Raw genomic sequence first — 21,852 nt, forward strand, 5'->3', positions numbered from 1 at the left:
ACGCTGATTCCGAGATTCATTCCGTTCACTATAGTTTAGCGCAAAACAACTTGCGTATGTTGGTAGCCTCGGTGCTTCCGTAATTACCCAAACAGGAGAAAATAGGCTCATGATTGAAACGTTGATAATTCTCCGATTATCTAAATTTCAAGCTCGTCCATTTTTATCTTTTTTATGGTTGCAACAATGCGTTTGGCATCTTGTTCTGTATTTTGCCCATGCTTTTAATAATATTACCACTTCTTTTGCGTTGCAACGCTGCCGATCAAGGCTTTTATAAAATGAAAATTTACCGGAATGGTAAAAGTGAGTCACCCAAGATGAAGGCCGGCATGGTATGATAGCTTTTGGTTGTTCTCTCTGTCCTTTCCCGGAATCTAAAAATTTGCCAAATTTAATTCAAATGATTTTTTTTAATCCGATAAATAGAAGGATTTAATTTCTAACTTAAAAAAATCATTATTTTTTTAGAAAATAGAAAATAGATCATAATAATGTCACTGTCTGATAATTGAATTCATTTCTCTTACTTGCATAAAATTTATTTCAAATGAGCCATTGACTTTTCAATTGAAATCAGTCAAGTACTAAAATTTCAAGCTTAACGTGCATAGTCCCAGCAAATCGACGTGAAATTTTATATAAAACGAAGCACAGCATGTCAAAATAAAAATCATTTTCAAGGAGCCAAATATCACTTGCCATTTCATAATATACTATAACCTACATTCTTATCGCTCAATGGGGCTTTTTTACACATAGTGGACACAAAGAACCCAGAACAAGCAAACGAAAGCATGCTGGGAACAAGCACCTCAGAACTATACACCCATAGATGAGCAATATATGTATCTCTTTCCCATCTCAAATGAAATGTTTCCTACTCATATACTTCCTATCCACAATTTAAGAAAACAAAACAAGAACTGAGCAAATCACCAACTCAATCAGGTGACACTAACGGACTCTGGGGCTGCAGAACCCAATGAAGAGGCACTGGCTTCACCCACAACACTTTTCAGTTTCACAGATGAACACTCAGCTGAAGATCCAGATTCAGAGACATCTCCAATGTCCAAGGTGTCAGGAAGATTTTCAGGAGACTCAAAAGAATCAAACTGTAGACAGAAAAACATCACATTAGGATAATCCAAAAAGAAGTAACGGCATCAACTCAGATTTACAAACTTAAGTTACTGAGAATGCAATTCTACAAATAAATCCCTGTCTCGAGATGCAGGGCTTCTCAAGCCATCAGTTTGCTAGTAAGCATGGTATGGGTTAAAGGCAGCTCAAATGGGATAACAACAGATCTGACCAGAGTAAAATATCCATTTTGAAGAGATTTCTTTATGTCAAATGTGTGGCGTACGTAGCAAAACAACTTGATAAAACAGCCGACTAACTTCAAGCAAGGAAATTGTCATATAATTGTCCGTGAAACTTTTTGATTGTTGCACAAAATGGGGACATTGTCACTCTTATCAACTCTGATATTTACCAAATGGAATGGAGAAAAACATTTATGATGTGAGCAAAGTATATGAATTGAGGAACGAAGAAGAAGAGTAGAAACAATAAAGACAAAAAAGAGACACGGTGTAGCAACATATACATGCATAACATTTCAAGTTGGACTAGCTTTGCATTTAGTTTAATCCCACTAATCTAAGTCCAAAACATATTTGCATTGGTTACCGTAATAATGAGTTGATCATTTCACCATTTAGCAATAATACCTCATCATGTTTCATCATTTGTAGCCAGAATTAGGAATAATCACCAAGCCCACACCACGACCACTACCACTCCCACCCAAAAAGAAAAAGACATAATTTACCTCAAGTTGGTTCAACATATCAATAGTGGCCTCCAGGTCACCCTTGTTTGCCATATAGACATCATTAAGAGACTCATCAGATATGCCAGGAAAAGTCATCTGAAGATATTCCAAATCAATGTCAGATTCCTCATCCATCATCTGATTGTCTGTCAATTCATTTAAACTTTGTGATGATGAACCATAAAAGCCAGGAGCAGGATGATTTTTCGGTACACATGCTTGATGAATGGAAGAAGCTTGATTGTGCTGCCTGTTTTGTGTGGTATGTTCTACAGGTCTATTCCATACAGTTTGATTGCCACCTTGAGCGACTTTGGAGGTTACTCCAGGACCTTCAATTTTTTCAGCTGCTTCTCTTTTAAACAATGGTATGTATGATGCTGCATAAGGGTTCAATGTAGAATCTCCTGGCTTCATTGCAGTAATTTAGAAACCTTATCGCTGTCTGACTGAAAAAAAAAAAATAAAATAAAATAAGGGGAAAAGCATTATTCAGATCATGAACAATCATTAGAAACTTCTCCAAGACCCATCAACCAAGGAAACAAAAGAATCGAATTGCACAAGAGATCCAATAAAAAATTTCCACTTATTTTCCCTTTATACTTCTGAACATTTCCTCGGAAAGGAATATAACAATAAACAAATATCATAATCGATATAAGACCAACTTGCAGTTAATTATTCTTCCTTGGTACCTCTTAAACGCAACATTCTTCTACTTTTCTCTCATAAACAAGTATCCAAAACTCAACTAAAATCAAGAAACAATCCAGTCAAATGATCCAAAAGAATAATCATGATCGTTTATAAACCTCGAATTGATGCTTATAACAGAGAATCAACCCAAAAAACAAAATAAAACAAAAACCGAGATAATGCTAAATTCAAGTAATATCAATATCAATCCTGATCTTCATTTCATCGCAATAACCAAAGCAAATACAATAATCGAATAACATAATCATAGAGACGAACTCAGACCTGCTGCAATGATGGATGATTAAGGCTAAATGGGAAATTTCTCGGATGATATGAAAAATGAAATTCTCGGATGATATGATGGATGATGGATGATTGAGGCTAAATGACATCGAAGGAAAGAAGAGAGCGATTGAGAAAGAAAATAGAGAAATAATGGAATTGAGAGCTAATAATTACTCTGAACTTGGAACCACTGACGTTTCTTCCGTTTGGCACCACGGTTATTTGTAACCGCTTCATTGCCTTTCGTATGACCGCATGAGCCAAGCGGCGTCGTATTCTAACTTATAAAGAAAATTTTAACAGAGATTTTGTTTTTTCAATTTTTGATGTACATTTTGCCAATTTTACATACATTTAAATTAATTGTTTATTTATTTTTCAATAAATATTCGTAGGAATATGAATGGATTTTGATACTTACATTTATGCTTCAATCAGTATTAAACGTACAATGTATTTGCTATTTTAATCCTATAATAATTAAAAAGATATATTTTATATTTTATTTTTAGAAAAACATGAATCACAAAATGTTTCACTTTAAAAAAAATAAATTTTAAAATTATAATTATTAAGTTAGTTTCCTCTTTTCACTATTTTTTAATTTATAAATTTTAAAAATAAATTAAATAATTTATATTTATGTGTCCATGTATATATACAAAAAAATGACAATTATAAAAAGAAAAAAAAAATTGTCATGCAGATAAAGAAAACATTTTAAAGGAGGTGTAATTTAATACATACTTTTCTAGCGTTATGCCTACTTTAATATATATTTTTATTTTTTATTTATTTTTTTAATTTACTTGACTTAAAATTAATTTTTATTCAAAATTCTATTTAATTTAATTTACATGATTTTTTTCTTAGTTTAATAGTAATTTTTCAATTAAATATGCCATAATTAATTAAAGTATCGGATAAAATTTATTATATTCTATAATGTATTTTGTTAAAATAAAGTAAAATTGATTTTATTCACAAAACAATTTAAACATTACTATTAAAACGCTCAAATAAATAAAATAAAATTGGATTGTTTTTTTTAATATAATAAGATTATAATATAATATGTCCATCTTTTTATATAATTTTAAAACTATTACTATTTAATTTTTATAATATAAAAAATCTCACTAATTAATTTATTGATTTTAAAGAATATATTAAAATATTTCTAAAGTACTAAAAAATTTATTAATTAGTCTCTCAATTAATTTTAATTATTAAATATCAAAAAAAAGTCTTAAATGCTATATGTGAGTAGAAGAAATTAATTTATATATTTTTTATAAAATTAATGGACTAATTAATGAATTTTATTAATACTATAGGGATCGAAAGTTAATAAAAGACTGATTAATAAATTTTTTATAATTTAAAAATATTTTTTTAATGAATTTTTTAAATTAATAGACCAATTAATAAATTTTATTAAATCTAATGGACTAAATAGTTATTTTTCCTAACAATTACTTTTTATTGTGATTATATTATATTTAGAAAACTTTATTTCCTATCAATAATATTTGGAAGTAAATAATATTTTAAATAAAATGAAGTATTATATATTTTGAATCGTAAAAATTTTTTTTTTATATATTTTAAATTTTTATTAATAATTTATGATTTATATAAAAGTAGAAACGGAAAATAAATAATGAAATAAACTAAAAAACAGTGGGTACTAAAACTCCAAAACAAAGACTACAACTAACCACTAAGGAAAAATTAAAAAAAAAAAAAAAAAAAAAAAAAAAAAAAAAAACTGCTAAGAACTGGACTAGAAAATAGAACTAAATCAAGAAGAGGGGAAGGGAAGGGAGGTCAAACGCGACCTCTCCGATATTGGGCAGAGTTTTCTAGAGAGAAGGGGGAGGGTAATGGTTTTGAGAGTGTGACAACTAAGGGTACATTTGGTAACACTGCAACATTTTTGTTGAAAATTGTTTGAATAAAAATAAGTTTATAAATTTTTATATAAAAATAAGAAATTATTTTTTTTAATATAAAAATAAGAAAGAAAATATTTTTTTAAAATATAATACTTAATAATAAATAAAAGTATAAATAATTTTATAAATAATTATACAGAAAAATAAATTGTAAATTATTTTTATAAAGTGTTTGTTATTATAATAAGAAAAATATTATTTTATTTATATGAAATAAAAAAACTCAATAATCAGTCCTTTAATTTTAAAAATTATATTAAAATATTTTTAAAATTTTAAAAAATTTACTAATTAATTTTATCGTTAATAGTTATTAAATATTGTAAAAATAAAAATTATTATTTCTCGTAAAAAAAGTTTAATAATTAATATTGATTATAAAAACTACATTAAAATATTTTAAAAATTTTAAAAATTTACTGATTGATTCCTTCATTAATTTTAATCAATTTTAATTATTAAATATTATAAATAAAATTTTAAAATATCTAGATTTATTAATAATTTTTTTTTAAAATTAAAGATTTAATAATGAATTTCTCAAACTATATAAATTAAATAATATAATATTTAACAAATAAAACTAATAAAATGACTAATTATTATATTTGTAATACCTCAATAATATTTTAATATATTTTTTAAGATTATGAACTAATTAATAAATTTTTTATATTATAGAGATTAAATAGTAATTTATTATTATAAAAAAATTTAAAATATTATATGCAGAGATTCTAATTAATAAAATTTTCATATTATATATATTAAATAGTAAAATATTTAAGGATTATAACTAATTAGTATATTTTTTAAAAATTTTTTAAAATTAATTAATACATTTAATTTATTTTTATAGTAAAAAAATTAACTAATAAATTTTTACATAATATAAAATTAAATAATAATAATTGGAAAAATATATATTAAAAATAAAATGTATTTGATTAATCTTGAGATAAAATCTTAAAATTATTAACGATAATCTAATAAAAGTTATAAAGTAGAATAATATAGTTTAATAAAATATATAATAAAAATTAATATTTATAATATTCTGTCTTTATTTTTTATTTTAAAAATATTTTTAAATAAATAATAAAAATAAAAATATAACACTAACAAACCCACAAACTATATATTTTTTATTAAATAAAAAACCATAATGATAATAACCGCACCATAATTTTCTTTGTTGTTGCTTTTTATTTTGCCTTGTCCGTGTTTAGGTTTTGATAGTAGATTTTACTTTTTCGATTCTAATTTTTAATTAAAAAATAAATAATTTTATTTTGATATAAATTATCACTAAATTAAATTAATTTTAAATTTATTTAATTTATTTTTTACATAAAATACTTAAATTTTGGTTTAAAAATTTCATGAACCTTACTTTTATTTAATTTAACTTAATGTTATTTTTTTTTTAAAAAATTTACACAAAAAAATTTATTAGTTTATTTTTAAAAATATATTAAAACGTAATTAATATTTTAAAATTTTGATTAAATGATATTTTCGTTAATTTTTACTTCTAATTATTAAAAAAAATTTGAAATATTTTTGATGGGTAGAAATTAATTTTTAAAAAATTTTAAAAATAAATTAATAAAATTTTAAAAATAGAAAAATAAATAATAAAATACTAAAATTAATGAATAAATTTTTTAAAATATTAAAAATATTTTAGTATATTTTTTAAAATAAAAAAATTAAATTAAAAAAATTTTTCGTTATATAAAAATTAAATAATATTTTTTTATATTTGTAATAAATGTTCTAAATTCGGGAAGGAATGGGTTTTCCGTTGATTATAAAATTGAATAAATAAATTTTAATTATGGAATAAGAAAAACGCACGTGACAAAGGCATGGAGGCCAAGTTGCTTTATACTGTGAAGCTACTGAAGTGTGGATGAGGCAACCAGGACCATGACCATGACCATGGCGATGGTTCTTCTCTGCTCACCGTCTCTTCTCCCACCTCATCATTTTCTTAGGTACTTTCTTTTCTCTTCCTAAAGTCGGATATGGATTCCTCTGCATGCTTCATTTTCTAAAAAAGACTTGTTTTTGGGATTGGGTTTGCAGGAAACAGAGTAAAAAGTTGTTAAGCGAGAAGAACTGTAAGTTAAAAGAGAAGATAACGGTACGTTCATGTGCTTCTTCTTCTTCGAAACCCATTTCAGTAGAAGGGATATTCAGGAGAGATTTGGTGCTCTTTGGTCTATCTTCGTCCATGTCCATTGTCTTTCCGTCTTCGGGTAAGGTTAGATTGATTCATTTTTGTGTTGTCTAAGCGAAATTGTGGATTTTTTATGGTTTTATTTTTGTGGGTTCCAACCGAGGAGAATGATTATTAGGGATTGAATAGAGAAGCTATGGAATGTTGAATTAAAAAGGGAAAAATGCCTCTGCATTGTGACTGGTTTGGCAAGGGCCAAGCTTTGTAGGATTCTAAGAAATATGCGAATTAGAAGTTCTACTTTTCTCCCTCACATGGATTATAGTGTCTCTGTTGCAGGGTCCGTTGCAGAGGAAGACTTGAGAATGGATGCTTTGGTAGATGAAATAAATGCCTATACTTATTTATATCCAGTGGAGTTGCCATCTAAAAAGGTCCTCTTCAAATGGTAGGCCTTCTCCACACAAATTACAGCACTTTATTTGGATTTCTTTTTGTTGGGTATATGATGAATTGGACAAAAATTTCAAACTTCCAATTCAGTGGAGTTGTTCTTGTATAGTTCACACTATGTAGGAAGTGAAATAGTGAACTGCTTCAGATGGATTTATTTCTATGTCTATCTCTTCCTTGAGAAGGATCTTCACAGTTAACTTCCAAGAGCCTTTAGGTTGACACCACAGAAGTAATTACTACTCCCTCCTTCCCATAATTTTTTTCCATCTTTTTTTTTTTCCCAAAATTATTGTCCACTTTCTTTTTTTTTTTTTTTTTGTAAGACTTAAGAAACATGTAAATTGACTATTATAATCTTATTTATCTCATCTTATTTTCAAGAAACCTCTCAAAATATCTTTTAGCATTTAATAAAATTTAGTTATTAAATTTTAGTGTATTTAAGATGAGCATAATTGGAAAGTTAATAAAAAAAAATTGTATTTGTTAATATGTGTGAAAAATTAATGTGTGAAAAAGTAAGATGGACAAAAATTATGGGACGGAGGGAGTATTTCACATGGATTTTGAATTTTTGAAGATAGGGCTTATTTCTGTTTCACAAGTGGAATACATTTCTTTCTTCTTGTTTGTGTGATACCAAAATTAAGTTTTAACTTGTTCTTCTTTATAAAAGTGATGGGTGTCCATTGTTTGTTTCTAAAGGGTAGAATCCAGAAAGCCAGAACGATATTCATCTGCTGCACCATTGTCGCGTAAGTTCAGTTAATTTGTTATATTGGTTGAGAATTCCAGTAACATTGCCCTTTCTGAAAATATTAATACCCTTTTCGAATGTCTTTACTAATGCATGCATTTCCGAATTTTCTATTTATACAACATTTGTTAAACCATGAAGCATGAACCTAAACACATATAACTGCTTCATTTTGGGTTGTGCTTTGTACAGCTGATGCCCGTCTGCGCATTGTGTCTGAGCGTGTTGACATTATTGATAACCTGATCATTTCGGTTACGGTAAATGTCATAAGGCCATATGCCTACTACATCTGAATCCCAGTTATTGTTTGAGGGTTATGAATTTTTTCCCTTGATTCAGATAGGTCCCCCGAATTTTCAATTCATAAAATCTAAGGACAAGAGTACGTGGACAGCAAAAGATGTTGCTGATTCTGTTTTGTCAGACAAGTCTGCATTGGTAATTTTTTGCATTCCTCTTTTGACGTGAGCACTCATTTTTATCTTAAATATGGGTTAGTCTTGTGTTCTGTTTAATACCATTATGACTAGAACAGGATATTAAAACATTTATGTTTAGAGTGCTATTTATGCAGTAAGTTACAATATTAAAATCATCTTAAAGTTCGTGCAACATTGAAATTGATAAGAAACCAAGCCTCCTTTGTTCGTGAAAAATAACTATGAAAAAAGGAAGTCATTTTCCTTAAAAAGTACTTAATATTTTCTTTGACCAGGAAAATATTTTCCAATGACTAATTTTCTTTAGTGCCCCCAAACGCCAAAATATATGGAAAATGTTTTTCTGAAAAATATTTTCCATAAACCAAATGGAGCCTTAGATTTGACTCAGTTTATCTGTGTTTGAGCAACCATGGAAAAACTGGGTATGCACTTAGCAAGTCTGATTTGTGCCACACTTGTTCAAAGCAACATGCCTATGCGTGCTTTTCCAAAAAACAATGCAGTGGCTTAAGATTTAGCCTCAAAGAGGTTTGTTGAGCAGTCAATAGAGAATTTTGTTGATAAACAATAAATTTATAAACCATGTTTCCCAATGGTTCTGAATTGGCATCATGCATCTTGGGGCTTCTTGAGTTCTTTTTTATCTGGAAAACTTAACTACTTGAGACAAAGTTGATGCTGGCATGAAACTTCTATCTTCTCTTTTGGCAGCGAGTCACCTCAAGTCAGCGGTTGGCTGAGAGTTCAGTTCTCGATACCCATACCAGTGAAGTAAGTTCTAGAGCAACCTTTTCATTTTCTGGTATCTTAATATTCCGTAGCATAATGACCCTTGTCGCAGTAGATATATTCTACATATATTGTGCTAGTTATATGAAGAACTCTTCATTATTTTTGTCCTCAGATCAATGGTGAACCATACTGGTATTATGAATACCTTGTGCGCAAGTCACCCACCAAAACTGTAAGTATCTCATTTATCAGAAGTATTTATGTTGGAAAGATTTGCATACTCCGGTAGTTGTTAATAATTCACATGTAACATGCAGGCTCAAGAGTCAAATCTTTATCGGCACTACATTTCTTCAACAGCTGAACGAGAAGGTAGGAGCCAGAAAATTTTGCTATAAGCAAGCAGCTGGATGAACATTAATGCACTCACTTCTGCCTGAAATATTGTTTTAATCTATTTTGATATCATTTCTTGAAACACCTTGACAAAGTGCTTATTACTTCCAAGCAATTCAAGGAAAAATAAATGCCAAACCTGTTGAATGTCTACTTCCCATTATCCAAGTAAATATCGACTTGTTTTTATTTTACTATTAAGAAGGGCAGAAGTAATTGCCAGGTTTGTATAAGGTTCAAAGAGAACCTATTTGACATTGTTGATTTGGCAATTCAAATTTGCAAGAACCTATTTCACTGTCAGAACTATATTCCATTGTTCCTTCTGAAATGTTCTGCACATGTTTGGGATATCTTTGTTTTTCTGGACTTCTATTCACTCTAAGGAACTTAATTGCAGGTTATCTGTATACTGTAAATGCTTCAACTCTAAGCAAACAGTGGAACAAGGTCTCTCTCTCTTTCCTTGTGTTTGTGAATGTCTGCATGTTTTTGCGTGTTGATATAAACTTAATAGTATCAATTTTCTTTCTGGAAAAGTTGTTTATTCAGCTTTATGCTATGCAGATGGGGCCTTTCCTGGAGAAAACTGTAGCTTCATTTCGTCTTCTTCCTCCCACAGATAATTATGTACCTCCATACAAGGATCCATGGAGATTTTGGTGATCATGTTTCTTTTAATTCATTTGTTGCTGTATCTTTTCTTCCCCACTCCTTTACAAAGTTTAAACTTCAATATAAATGTCATGGGAATCTCCGATTGGCAAAGTCAAGATTATAGTTCTCTTGCTGTGGGATGACAAACATATAAACTCTCTCCTTATGGTTGATTGAGGATTCCATACAACATCAAGTTGATTGTTTTTCCTTTTAGCTTTTATCTGCTGAGGCTTTCAATCTTAACCATAAATTGTAGATGATGGCATTAATATACTTTTAGCATTATGTGCAGAACAGAATAGCTGAACTTGAATAGAACATAAATTGGTTAAAATTATATTTACTCCCCTATACTATTTGGGATGCAAATCATCGAACACCTGAAGTCCCATAATTTTTTTTGGTCTATTTTACACTTATTAAAAAAATTAATTTTTTATTAATTTTTTAATTATGTTTATTATAAAAATATTAAATTTACATGAAATTTCATTAAATATTAAGAAATATTTTAAAAATAAGATAAATTAAATAGGATTATAATAATTAATTTATATATTAGTGAAAATAATTTTGAAATAATTAAAAAAGAAGATAAATAAAAATTATGGGAGCGGAAGAGTAATTTATTTAACACTTAAATTTATAAAAATATAATAATTAAATATAAATTAGTGATGTAATTTAGATATGGCAACGGTTTGGACCTGAATTAAATCAAAATTAGTCTGATCAAAATTTAGAACGGATTGAAATCGGAGTGGTCAAATTCAGAATCGAAAAAATTAGTCTGGTCAAAATTTAGAAAAGATTGAAATCGGACTGATCAAATTCCAAATCGAACTTGTCAATCAATTTCAGTCTGATTAATTTCGGTTCCTGAATTGGACTGAAATCTTATATTAGAGGGCTGGTTATAATTTCGATTTTTGAATCGGACTGAAATCTTAGATTAGGGGCGTGGTTATGATTTCTTTTTTAGTGAATCAGAATTGGAATCCATCAGTTTAAATCAACAATTCAATTTTGATTTTTTATTTTTTAAATAAATCATTTTAATATTCATATTAAATTTATTAGTATTAACTAATTTAAAAATAAAATAATAATATAGATATTAAGAACATTATTGAAGCCTAAAAATTTATTTAATGTTATTTTTTAGTTATGTATTTTACCAAATTAATTCTAAACAGTATTTTAAAACTAGAACAAAATAGTAACATATAGATTGGATAAATTAATACTTAAAAATCTGTCATATTAATTTTTTTCAACAAGTAAGCAAAAATATCTTTTTAACAGAGATATGTGTAAGTAGCAAAATAGCATGTCAGATGTTTTAGTTTAAGATTAAATATTTCTCGTTAAGTCTCTCGGTAACATTGATTTCAATGTGAATAGAATTACTGTGAATTATATAAATTAATCTCCTGATAAAATTATTATGGTTTTAGCATGTAGCATGTCATGTCTTTAATTTGCATAAAAAAAAAAAAAAAAAAAAAAAGACAAACTCCATTGTTCTTGGAGACCTTCTATTGGGTTGAAAAGGTGAGATTTTTTATGCTTTTGAAACCTCTAAAAAGCTTATCTTTCTTAAAATATCTTCCTTCCAAATATAGATATTACTACAAAAATCCTTAATTCACCTCCTAAAATTACTACCCGAACACATTGTAAAGGCGATTGCCCTCAAAACCCAATACTTTCAGGCCTCGTGTCTACCACAATACTCGCTGCAAGCAATTGCTACAGCCTCTCTCGCAGATGTGTGGATCTTCAATAGCCTGGAAAACTCTTGATGCAAATTGATTTGGATGTAATGGCTTCAAAGTTTGTTTTGCCTTTTGAAGAATATGTTTAGGATATGCACTGCTTGTGTTTTGACTGAGGTTTTTGCACTTAGTTGAGGGATCTGCAGACTAGAATGAAGTCTCGGTGCATATAAATGAAGAGCCAAGCTTTGGTCATTTAATGAAGTTGTGGAAGATGAAGGGTATTTCAATATAATTGTTGAAGCTGGTGACATTGTGCATATATTAGTTAATCTCCTCCGACTCGCCTAAGATTGGAATTAAAGAAGCTACCACGGTCTCACTGATTTCGAGGTTTAATTCTTCGAGGTCTGTATTGATTGGATGTGGCCTTTGGTTTAGGTCTTGGAAAGTGGCAATGAATTGGGAAAAGATGATGCTGCTACAAGAAGTTCACAGAAATTAACCGAGAACTCTGATAATTGTTGGTCAGTTTCAGCTCATGGTGGAAATTAAATTGGACGACTTTGTTTTCTTATTATTATTTTTAATTTTTAATCCGAAGATGAAAATTAAAGCCAGCCTAATTTGAACATCGATTAAAGACACATGCGCCCCTAATTTCAAAGGCTGAAATTGCACAAGTACTTGCAAACTGCCCTAAACGTCGTCTATTGTAACAGAACCATAATGGTCTAACAGAGGGAGTTTGGAATTTCTATACGCAAAACCAAAGGAATCACAAAAAACACTTGCCAAAAAGGTGGCACTAAATGAAACAGAACCTCACTGCCATTAAGGTTTGTGCACCTAGAATGCCAAATTGCTAATTTTTTCCCCTTCGTCCTAGATGCAAGAACTAGCAATATCAAACACGCAATCACGGGCAAAGGTTTGAAAGCTCCAGATGCCTTTTAAATTTGAAAACATTGAAATGAAATGCAAAAACCTTCAATATGAGGTTCAACCGTCAATAGTGCTGAATAAGAAAACAAAAAGTTGATAGGACTACAATACACAAAACTAAAGTCCAATCACTGTCCAAAGAAGAAATTTCAATTAACAAAACTTCCAAAACCATGTTTTCCATGACAACCAAGCACCACTAAAGATCCAAATCGCTGAAGTAGAAGAAGCTTTCTTTTATCCATGGCAGCACATTAGAACGTCATCTTTTTTCAAGGCAGAGACTAGGCGCACTATTTATTTCACATTGTTATATGAACAGCGAGAAATACATGCTCATATATGTGGGTGAAACCAAAAAAAGGGTTGTTCACCGCACTGGCTGCTGGTTGTAATGATTCTTCTCTTTCTTCTTGGCTGCAGCAAGCTTCGCACTTCTTGCAGCAGCCTCTTGAGCAGCAGCTTTTCCAGCATTATCCATCTCTTTACTAGACTTTTTCTTCTTTGCAGATGTCATTCTCTTTAGCCTCTCCTTCACATCCACAGCAGAAGAATCTTCCTCTACCTGCTCAGTTCCAGCAACTTCATCAGCCCTGTTGCTGACTTCTGAACTGTTCAACTGATCCTTGGGCTCTTTCACCTCCTTTGTTTTATCCTTCTTTTTCTTCTTCTTGGCACTCTTGGACTCTCCAGGAGCAGATCCCTTCTTTTCACCCTCTGCATCAAGCTCGGCGTCCTTCCTTTCTTGAGGAGCATCTATCAATGCATTTCAAAAGAATCCCTTAATCAGAACATTTGGGCTCAGAAAAATAGTGTGAACAATAAAAACACACAGCTCTTCCCCACTAAAGTTATTAAGAAAATTGCAATAACTAAATTCTTAAAACAATCTGATGCCAGAAGTCAGAGGATTTTGCAAGTGCCTAGAGATTCACATGTTTTGCCACATGCACAAGCACAATGATGGCTCATTGCGGCTCATGAAATTGCCAAATTAAGAACTTTGACCAAGTAACATTAGACTTGTCTAGAATATGATAATTTCATATGCATTGTAGGATACTGCTTGTGAATCCTACACCAATAAACTTCTCCCTGAATAAATAAACTATTATAAGGAATAAAAAAATTTTATCATGCTAACAAAAATACCACGTGACTGATCTTCGCCATTGCTATCCTTCTGACTGACTCCAAAGTCAGCCAGTAAGGCCTCTAGCTCTGCAAGTTCCTTCTTCTTCCGTTCCTTCTTTGAAAGTTGCCTTTCTGTCTCCTTGGGCACTGCAGAAACTTCAGGAAGCTTCTTCACCCCTGGTTCAGGGTGCATTGGAACCTCTGGTTCATGGTCATGGTCTTCATCCACTTCATCATCACCTTCATCTAAAATATCTTCCTCACTCTCACTTTCCTGTAATTACACAAGGATAGCTAATTGGTAAGTGTATATTAACAAATATTGGAAATCATCAACCAAAATGACTTTAGCATAATCCCAGGGACCAAAAAGAGATATGCACCATGCAACTGTCAGTACCAGATAACCATAAACCATCATCATCTAGATTTTGATAATTGCCTTGCATCCTAATAGTTAGACATGATATAAGACGAGAAATTCAGTTCATATTGAATACACGCTCTAAGGTTGACAGCAAATGAGAAACTTATAAATTGCCCTGGACACCAAGTATATCTCTTGATCTGGAAGCCTCAACAAAGTTGTTCAAGAATGCATTGCAAAATTACCATTAGAAATTCACCACAACAGAAATGCAAAAGGCTGGAACAGGACCCAGAATCAATCAAGAATATAAATTCAGAACCTTCTGGATAATGAGTCAAGATTGCAGGAAACGTGAGTACTACAAAATCAATCCAAAACTAGAAGAAGATGAACAAGAATGCACCAAATGCAGCAAAAGAGATCACATGGTCCCCAATGACAGCATCCAAGATAATGTTTCACATCCCTTAGTTAAAAGACAATAATGAAATCAAGATGCATTAGCACTTCCATTGTAAAAAGTTTAACTGATAATTAACACCATATAACCCAAAAAGAAGACTGAAGAAAAATTGATACATAGACATCTTATTTGAATAAAAACATTCACCTCAATCTGTTCCAAAATTACACAAATGGTAAGCATTATAATAGCATAAATTTATCTCTGAAATCCAATAACATCGAAATAAGCACAAATTTTTAACTTAAAAACATGATGGTATTTACATGCCTGTTCTTATAAATACTGTCACAAAGATTACAACTTTTACTTCAGCATGCAAGTCTCTTCAGGTCCCAAATCCCTTTGGAAGCTTCGACATCACTATCTCATAATTCACACAGCATTACCACCTGTTACAGTGAATGGCTTGAAACACAACAGCCCCATCACTCCGCACTCCCAACCAAAAGACCAGAAAAAAAAATAGGAGAAAAAAAGAAGGAAAAGGATGCATACAGTAACATACTATAATCAGTTCCCGAAACCACAATCTTCCAAGACAAAAAACCCATAACCCATGCTTTCCTACCTCCTACACCTCAGCACCATCAACCACCATAAGTGGTTATTTTCTATTTCACAATATCATGTAAACCACCAGTAAATAGCCACCTGTCATTTGCCAACACCAAACAACATGGTGAACTCTTCATCTTCTAGTCACATTTTCACAGTTACTTGAGCCCTTTTATAATGAGTTTGGATGGAGAAATTTTACAATACAACCAGAAACATTGGTCATGACAGGTCTCATGTAGATCCATCATGATCAATGATTAATATGAAACTATTTTATACATAATGGCCGTATTGAATAACTTTTCATTTGGATGGGGTGAAGGAAGATGGTATCAAACCCTCCTTGATCCACCAATTTCATGAATTGAAAAATGGAGGTTTTGAAGGTTTTTAAAGTCTTCAAAATCCTTCCCTCCCTTAAAAATCTTTCTCCTAAACAAATCCATTGCTTTAAAAAGCCCATATCTTACCTCCAAAACTCCAGCCAAACATAGTCTTACGAGAAGAAGTAAAGCAAAAAAATACAAACGAATTGCTTTAAGACACACCATAAGCAATCCTAGAAGTTGCTTATCATCATACTACCTCATAAGATAAAAACCATATTAAACATCAACCGGAGTTATAATCATACATAATCATTATCCAGCCACAATTTCCCTTCTTAAATAAACACTTACTGTAGCAAGTACCACAATAAATTGTGAGAAACAGATCATGATTTAGAATTTCCAAATAAAACCAAGTAGACGAGCACCATAAATGTTGAATCACCGTCCTTAGCACTAATATGAACACATACATGATTGTATCAGACAAAATCAGCTACTCACCTCTATATTGGTGGGTTTATCATCACTCTGATGTGCCTCCGAGGAACCCCATACAACTTGAGGTGGAGCAGTGGTTGCAAAGTAATCATCATCATCCTCGTCATCTACATCAGCCCATGATTTAGCATTAAGCGGCGCAGGGGCCCAGAACACTTCAGGCTTAGGTTCCTTCTGCTGCTGTTCCGGTTGCCTAGATTTGGAAGAACCTTTGCCACTCTTAGATGTCCCACGCTCCTTGTCAGACTTCTTCTTCTTCCTCAGAGTTTCAAGGGCTGCAAACACGTTATTGTTGTTGATCACCAGCGATCCCTCGTCTCTCCTGCCTCCCCCAACCATTTCTCACCAATACCAGGACCGACAAAAAGGCACGCAATTGATGCGAAAGTCAAATAAACCGGGCAAATGTCTAAATCCGTTTGCTAAACTGAAATTTTGTGCACAGTATCTTGAATATCAACAAATTTCTAGGGTAAAAAACGTCTGATTATAAATTTTTTAAACAAATAAAAAGAATAAGCAAGAACCAAATTTAACAAATATTCTAACAATATTTATTATCTTGGATTATATAGGGAACTGTCGACAAATCGAGAAAGATTCAGAAGATCAGAAACTGGTTGAGCGAATTAGGGTTTCGAAAGACAACAGCTAACAATTAGGGTTCCGAGGAGATTGCAGATAAATCGGAGGCAAGATAGAGATTCTCAATACATAAAAGAGAAATCAGGATCAGGATGGCTTTTGAGGTACCAGAAGGGAAGAAGTTTGCGATGGTAGAAGATGAAGGTTCTGGGTAGGGCTCGGCTCTCGCGGAGGAGATAACGTTATGAGAAGAACGTGAAAGAAAGAGTGATATTTATAGTGTTGGCTTTTTACGGAAGGGTGCCCATTTTATTTTACGGTTATTTTCTAATTTATTTTCACTTTAATTTCCATTTTTCAGAGCCACAATTTTACACTGCGGACTGAATATCCATCGTTTTGGCTTTAAGGGTAAATTATATTTTAGTGATTAAATTTTAATATAATTAATAAATTTGACTTAAAAAAATATATATAATTAATAAATTAATCTTTATATTTTAAAAATCATACGTTTAAGTTTTCATCTTTTCATTATTTTCAAATTGAATTTTTTTTATCAAAATTATTGTTAATAAAATCTAAAATAATCATATACTCTTAATTAATTTTAAAAAATCTCTGAATAAAATTTAACATTTTAATGGACTTTACATCAAAGTAACAAGATAACATCTCTATATTTACTTTTTTTTTTCTTGTGATAGTGGATGACTATTGAGATAATCTTGAGACTGTAAATACTTTACGATATAAGTTTTATTAATTTTTCTAGACTTTTGTTTTAAAGAAAACACTTTCTATATTTCGCAATGTACAAAGAATTTGACCTAGATTGAAAAATCATGCAAGTACCTTGAGTTTTGGAGACATCTTCAATAATTGTGAGGTTTTTGAAAGGTAAATATATGGATTTCTTAAAGAAGAAAATGGAACGCAAGAGGGTTTTCGGGGTCAGCCCACTAAGCTTATTGGGTTTAGATAATTTAAGTGGATGAAATGTTTAAATTCTAATTCTTTACCCATGTTTTCTATTGGCTCGACGAGTGACCAGATGGATTAGTAGTTTACATTTACTTTAGGAGTCAAAAATTGATGAGCAAGGCACAAATGGAGGCATTAGCGTAAGGTCTAGAAAAAAGATATTGTAGTATTAAAAGAGAGTGAGGGAAGGATTCAAAGAAAATTTGACTTAAAAAATTGTTCGAGAGAAAGAAAAATCTCCTTTTGCTCCCAAGATTGTCTTTTCATGGTTGAAAAATATGATTGTATTTTATTTCTAAGAAAATTGAGGACAAAAACTTTAAGAACAAAAATTAGTACAATATGATTGTGAGAATGGATTTTCATTGAGAAAATGAAATCCTTAAAATGAATTTGAGAACGAATTTGATTGAGAAAAGAATAGAAAGAGAGAAAAGAATAAAAGAACAGTAAAAAGAAAGTATATATTATAGAGAATGAAAGGTGAAAGAAAGCAATGAAAAAGGAAAAAGTATCTAAAGAGAGAAATTAAGAATGAGAGGGCATTATTAGAATGAAAACATATTATTTCTTTATTTATCATATATAAACAGCAAATTAATAGAATATATAAATGGATGGACTTGTTATAATGTTCGTTTTTAAAATTATATGGATCGATCCGTTAATTATACTAAAACTTATGTTAAAGCATAATTATTAATATTTATGAGTATAAAAAATTTTATTTTTCAGTCCCTAGTATTTAGCATAATTAATATACATGTCTATTTATTTTTAAATTTGAATAATTTAGTTTTTAATTTAATTCTACCAAAATTAGAAGTCCTATTAAAATTGTGATTAATGAAGTATAAAATAATTATAATGCACAGGATTAAATTAAGAAACAACTTGATAATTTCACAATCAATCTCTTAAGCCAACTAAAAATTAAGTATTGCAACACACTTTTTTAAGTATTCTATCAAACAATAGACATGTAGAGAGGCATTTGAAATCTTCATAAACACCCTGTAATGACAAAAAGGAAAATGGTAAAATTAATGAGAAAATTATGAAAATATGTTAGCAAATTCTTCTAATACAAGAGCAAAAAGTGATAGCTGAATTCAACACTTCTTGGAAGACCTAGAAAAGGCAATATATATTCTTATAATTCGTCTATATGGAGATACAAAAAAAAGAGTTATAGATCTTTTTCAAAGTCTGTACTAAAAAAAGATATTGAATTGGTTCAACATACTTGACTTCAAGAAAGGATTGATTTTTGTTAGGAGGCACAATATTCATCTCTCTAAACATATGTCTCCAAAGACAACGGAGAATAGAGAGAAGATGGCCAATGTTCCATATGCTTTAGCTATAAAAAGACTAATGCATACTATATTGTATACATAGTTGGATATTGCCTACACTGTGAGTATGACTAGCAAATTTCAATCTACTCTTGGTATGAAATACTATAGTACAATCAAGACCATTCTAAAATACTTCAGAAGGACCAAGGATTTAATTTTGACTTATGAAGGAGGTGATTTGATAGTTGAAAGCTTTATAGATTTTGATTCTCAATTACATATGAATAATACAAAGATTATTTTCGATTTTGTGTTCACTTGTAATAGACCAATTGTCAATTGAAAGAGTTCCAAGTAGATAATGACAATAGACACTACTGAAGAAGTTGAATATGTAGTTGCATTAGATGCTGCAAAGGAAGCAATTTGGATGAAAAGTTTTACTATAGAACTAGATGTGGTTCCATTGAATCACCTTCCTCTCTTTTGTGTCAATAATGGTTTTATAACTCGAGTAAAGGAGTCAAGATCTTCACCAAAAGTCTAAACACATTAAGAGGCGCTTTCATATTATCAAAGAAATAGTTGGAAAAGGTGATGTAGTTGTGTAGAAAGTAGATTTAGCAGACAATATTATTGATCCACTTACTAAAGCTATGAGCCAGTAGCAAATTAATGGGCACCTCGAAAGAATGGACCTTAGATACTGTAGGAATTGGATCTAGTGCAAGTGGGAGACTGTTAGATGTTATTCATTAGAGCTATATATTATATCGTGTTTTGTAACTTTGACATTCCAATGGAAATAAAATAATTTTTTATTTTAATATTAAATATGTTTAATTAAATATAAAATTTTATCCCATTAGCATTTGGTAGGTATTCAATTCCTAAAGTGTTTGGATTAAGTAGGATGGAATATTCTTATAGAAATGACTATAAAACTTTTCACAGTCGTGGGACACCTTACTGGTCATGACTCGTTTAAATTAGATTATCACCTCTGTCTATCTTTGTTGGTTGGCATAGTGATACTAAAGTGGTGAGTCACTTGCCATAGAATATAGGATTTATAAATAGACATATAGACATTTATAGTGATAAGTAGTCTGAATACATGACCATATGATGAGGAACATATAGACTCTTGTGAGTATTCACTCATAAATATCTTAATAGTGCATATGATCCTTAGATGTGATATAACATTCATCTTATATATGGGTGATTTAAATTTAATACCGCTTATATGCTTTTTCTATATATGAGAATATGGTGAGTATTGGTTCAAATTAGTTATATGTAGAGATAAAGGTTAGTCAAGATAGAATTCGTTATTTTGGATAAATAGGCGTAATGACCAGATTAATTAATTGTTCTTCATAAAGAAATTTTCTGACCAAAATAGTTAGACTTAATTTAAAAAAGTATTTTCTTATATAAGACTTATTAATCAAGAATTAGAATTATATATTTATCATATGATTCAGAATATTAGGATTTTGATTTGGCCGTGACCCTAGTTTGAATAAGGATTTTATAACGGAAGGATATAAGTGCATGATAACTTATGATTGAGGTTCTAAAAAAATATCTTCTACATATTTATTGTTAATTGGGTAGTTATGTTATATTATGCTTTGTGCTAACTATGACTTATAGGAGTTTGTAATATCATTCTGGGTTGATAAAAAAGAGTTTTCATTCTCATTGCACGTTAACTGTATATCCAAATAGTCACACATACAAAAGAATCGATCTTCATAAGTTTAATTAATATATTAATTAATTAAACAATTACTTATTCAGCTTTCATTCTATGCAAATAGGCTTTTATTGGAGAAAATTGTACCTTCATTTTTTCTTTTTCATCCAACAGATAATTATATACCTCAATACGAGGACCCATAGAGATTCCGGTGACCATATTTCTTTAATTTCATTTATTGTTGATTTTTTTTTTATTTTTTTCCCTCCTTCACAATAATTCAAATTCAATATTATATGACATGAGTTTTATAAATTACCGATTGAAAAAGTCAAGATTATTTCTTTTACACTAGGATGACAAACATATAAGCTCTCTTTTTATAGTTGATCTATCAATCTATTGATGGACGACAACGGGTAACGATGTTTTATTCTGGTCGATGAAATCCATACACATTCCCCATTTTCTGTTAGGTTTTTTTACTAGAACTGCCTTGGCTAGCCAAGTAGGATATTGTACTTCCTTTATTAATTCTACACTCAAAAGTTTATCAACCTCCTATTTGATCACCTATTGCCTCTCTGGTGCGAACCTTTTCTTTTGTTGGACTACTTTGACGTTATTGTCAATAGATAGCTTGTGAGTGATAAAATTCAGGTCTACACCTGTTACATCTTTTTGGGACAAGGCGAAAGTTGACACCCGGCTTTTCAACAATTCTACTAGACGAGTCCTTGTTTTTCTAGTTAGTGGTGTGCCAAATTGTACCTTCTACTCTTTTCCTATCTAGACCTTATCTACTGGGTCAACTTCTTCTGGCCTTACGTGAG

At 30.4% G+C, this 21,852-nt stretch overlaps 3 protein-coding genes across 4 annotated transcripts; 1 reads left to right on the forward strand and 2 right to left on the reverse strand.

Annotated features, from left to right (window-relative positions):
- Positions 1-676: 676 nt before the first annotated feature.
- Positions 677-3,044, reverse strand: LOC110603456 (polyadenylate-binding protein-interacting protein 5). Its single transcript, XM_021741190.2, has 3 exons — positions 2,828-3,044; positions 1,841-2,292; positions 677-1,118 (listed from the first exon to the last, which is right to left on the reverse strand). Exons 2-3 carry the CDS (start codon positions 2,258-2,260, stop codon positions 948-950), a joined length of 591 nt encoding a protein of 196 aa, XP_021596882.1. The 5' UTR covers positions 2,261-2,292; positions 2,828-3,044; the 3' UTR covers positions 677-947.
- A 3,610-nt stretch (positions 3,045-6,654) lies between these two features.
- On the forward strand, positions 6,655-10,640 carry LOC110603177 (psbP domain-containing protein 5, chloroplastic). Of its 2 annotated transcripts, none has more exons than XM_043951650.1 (11): positions 6,655-6,788; positions 6,880-7,052; positions 7,299-7,421; positions 8,135-8,184; positions 8,379-8,446; positions 8,529-8,627; positions 9,344-9,403; positions 9,537-9,596; positions 9,682-9,736; positions 10,161-10,210; positions 10,328-10,640. In XM_043951650.1, exons 2-11 carry the CDS (start codon positions 6,946-6,948, stop codon positions 10,424-10,426), a joined length of 771 nt encoding a protein of 256 aa, XP_043807585.1. In that variant the 5' UTR covers positions 6,655-6,788; positions 6,880-6,945; the 3' UTR covers positions 10,427-10,640. The 2 variants fall into 2 exon arrangements, with proteins under 2 accessions (XP_043807585.1, XP_021596566.1); XM_021740874.2 differs by having other exon boundaries at positions 6,717-6,788; positions 7,313-7,421.
- A 2,472-nt stretch (positions 10,641-13,112) lies between these two features.
- LOC110603721 (FK506-binding protein 3) lies at positions 13,113-17,278 on the reverse strand. Its single transcript, XM_021741598.2, has 3 exons — positions 16,445-17,278; positions 14,236-14,491; positions 13,113-13,839 (listed from the first exon to the last, which is right to left on the reverse strand). Exons 1-3 carry the CDS (start codon positions 16,778-16,780, stop codon positions 13,454-13,456), a joined length of 978 nt encoding a protein of 325 aa, XP_021597290.1. The 5' UTR covers positions 16,781-17,278; the 3' UTR covers positions 13,113-13,453.
- Between the last annotated feature and the right edge of the window lie 4,574 nt (positions 17,279-21,852).

Source organism: Manihot esculenta, chromosome 16 (assembly GCF_001659605.2).
Source record: "Manihot esculenta cultivar AM560-2 chromosome 16, M.esculenta_v8, whole genome shotgun sequence".
In the NCBI taxonomy this organism is placed as follows: domain Eukaryota; kingdom Viridiplantae; phylum Streptophyta; class Magnoliopsida; order Malpighiales; family Euphorbiaceae; genus Manihot; species Manihot esculenta.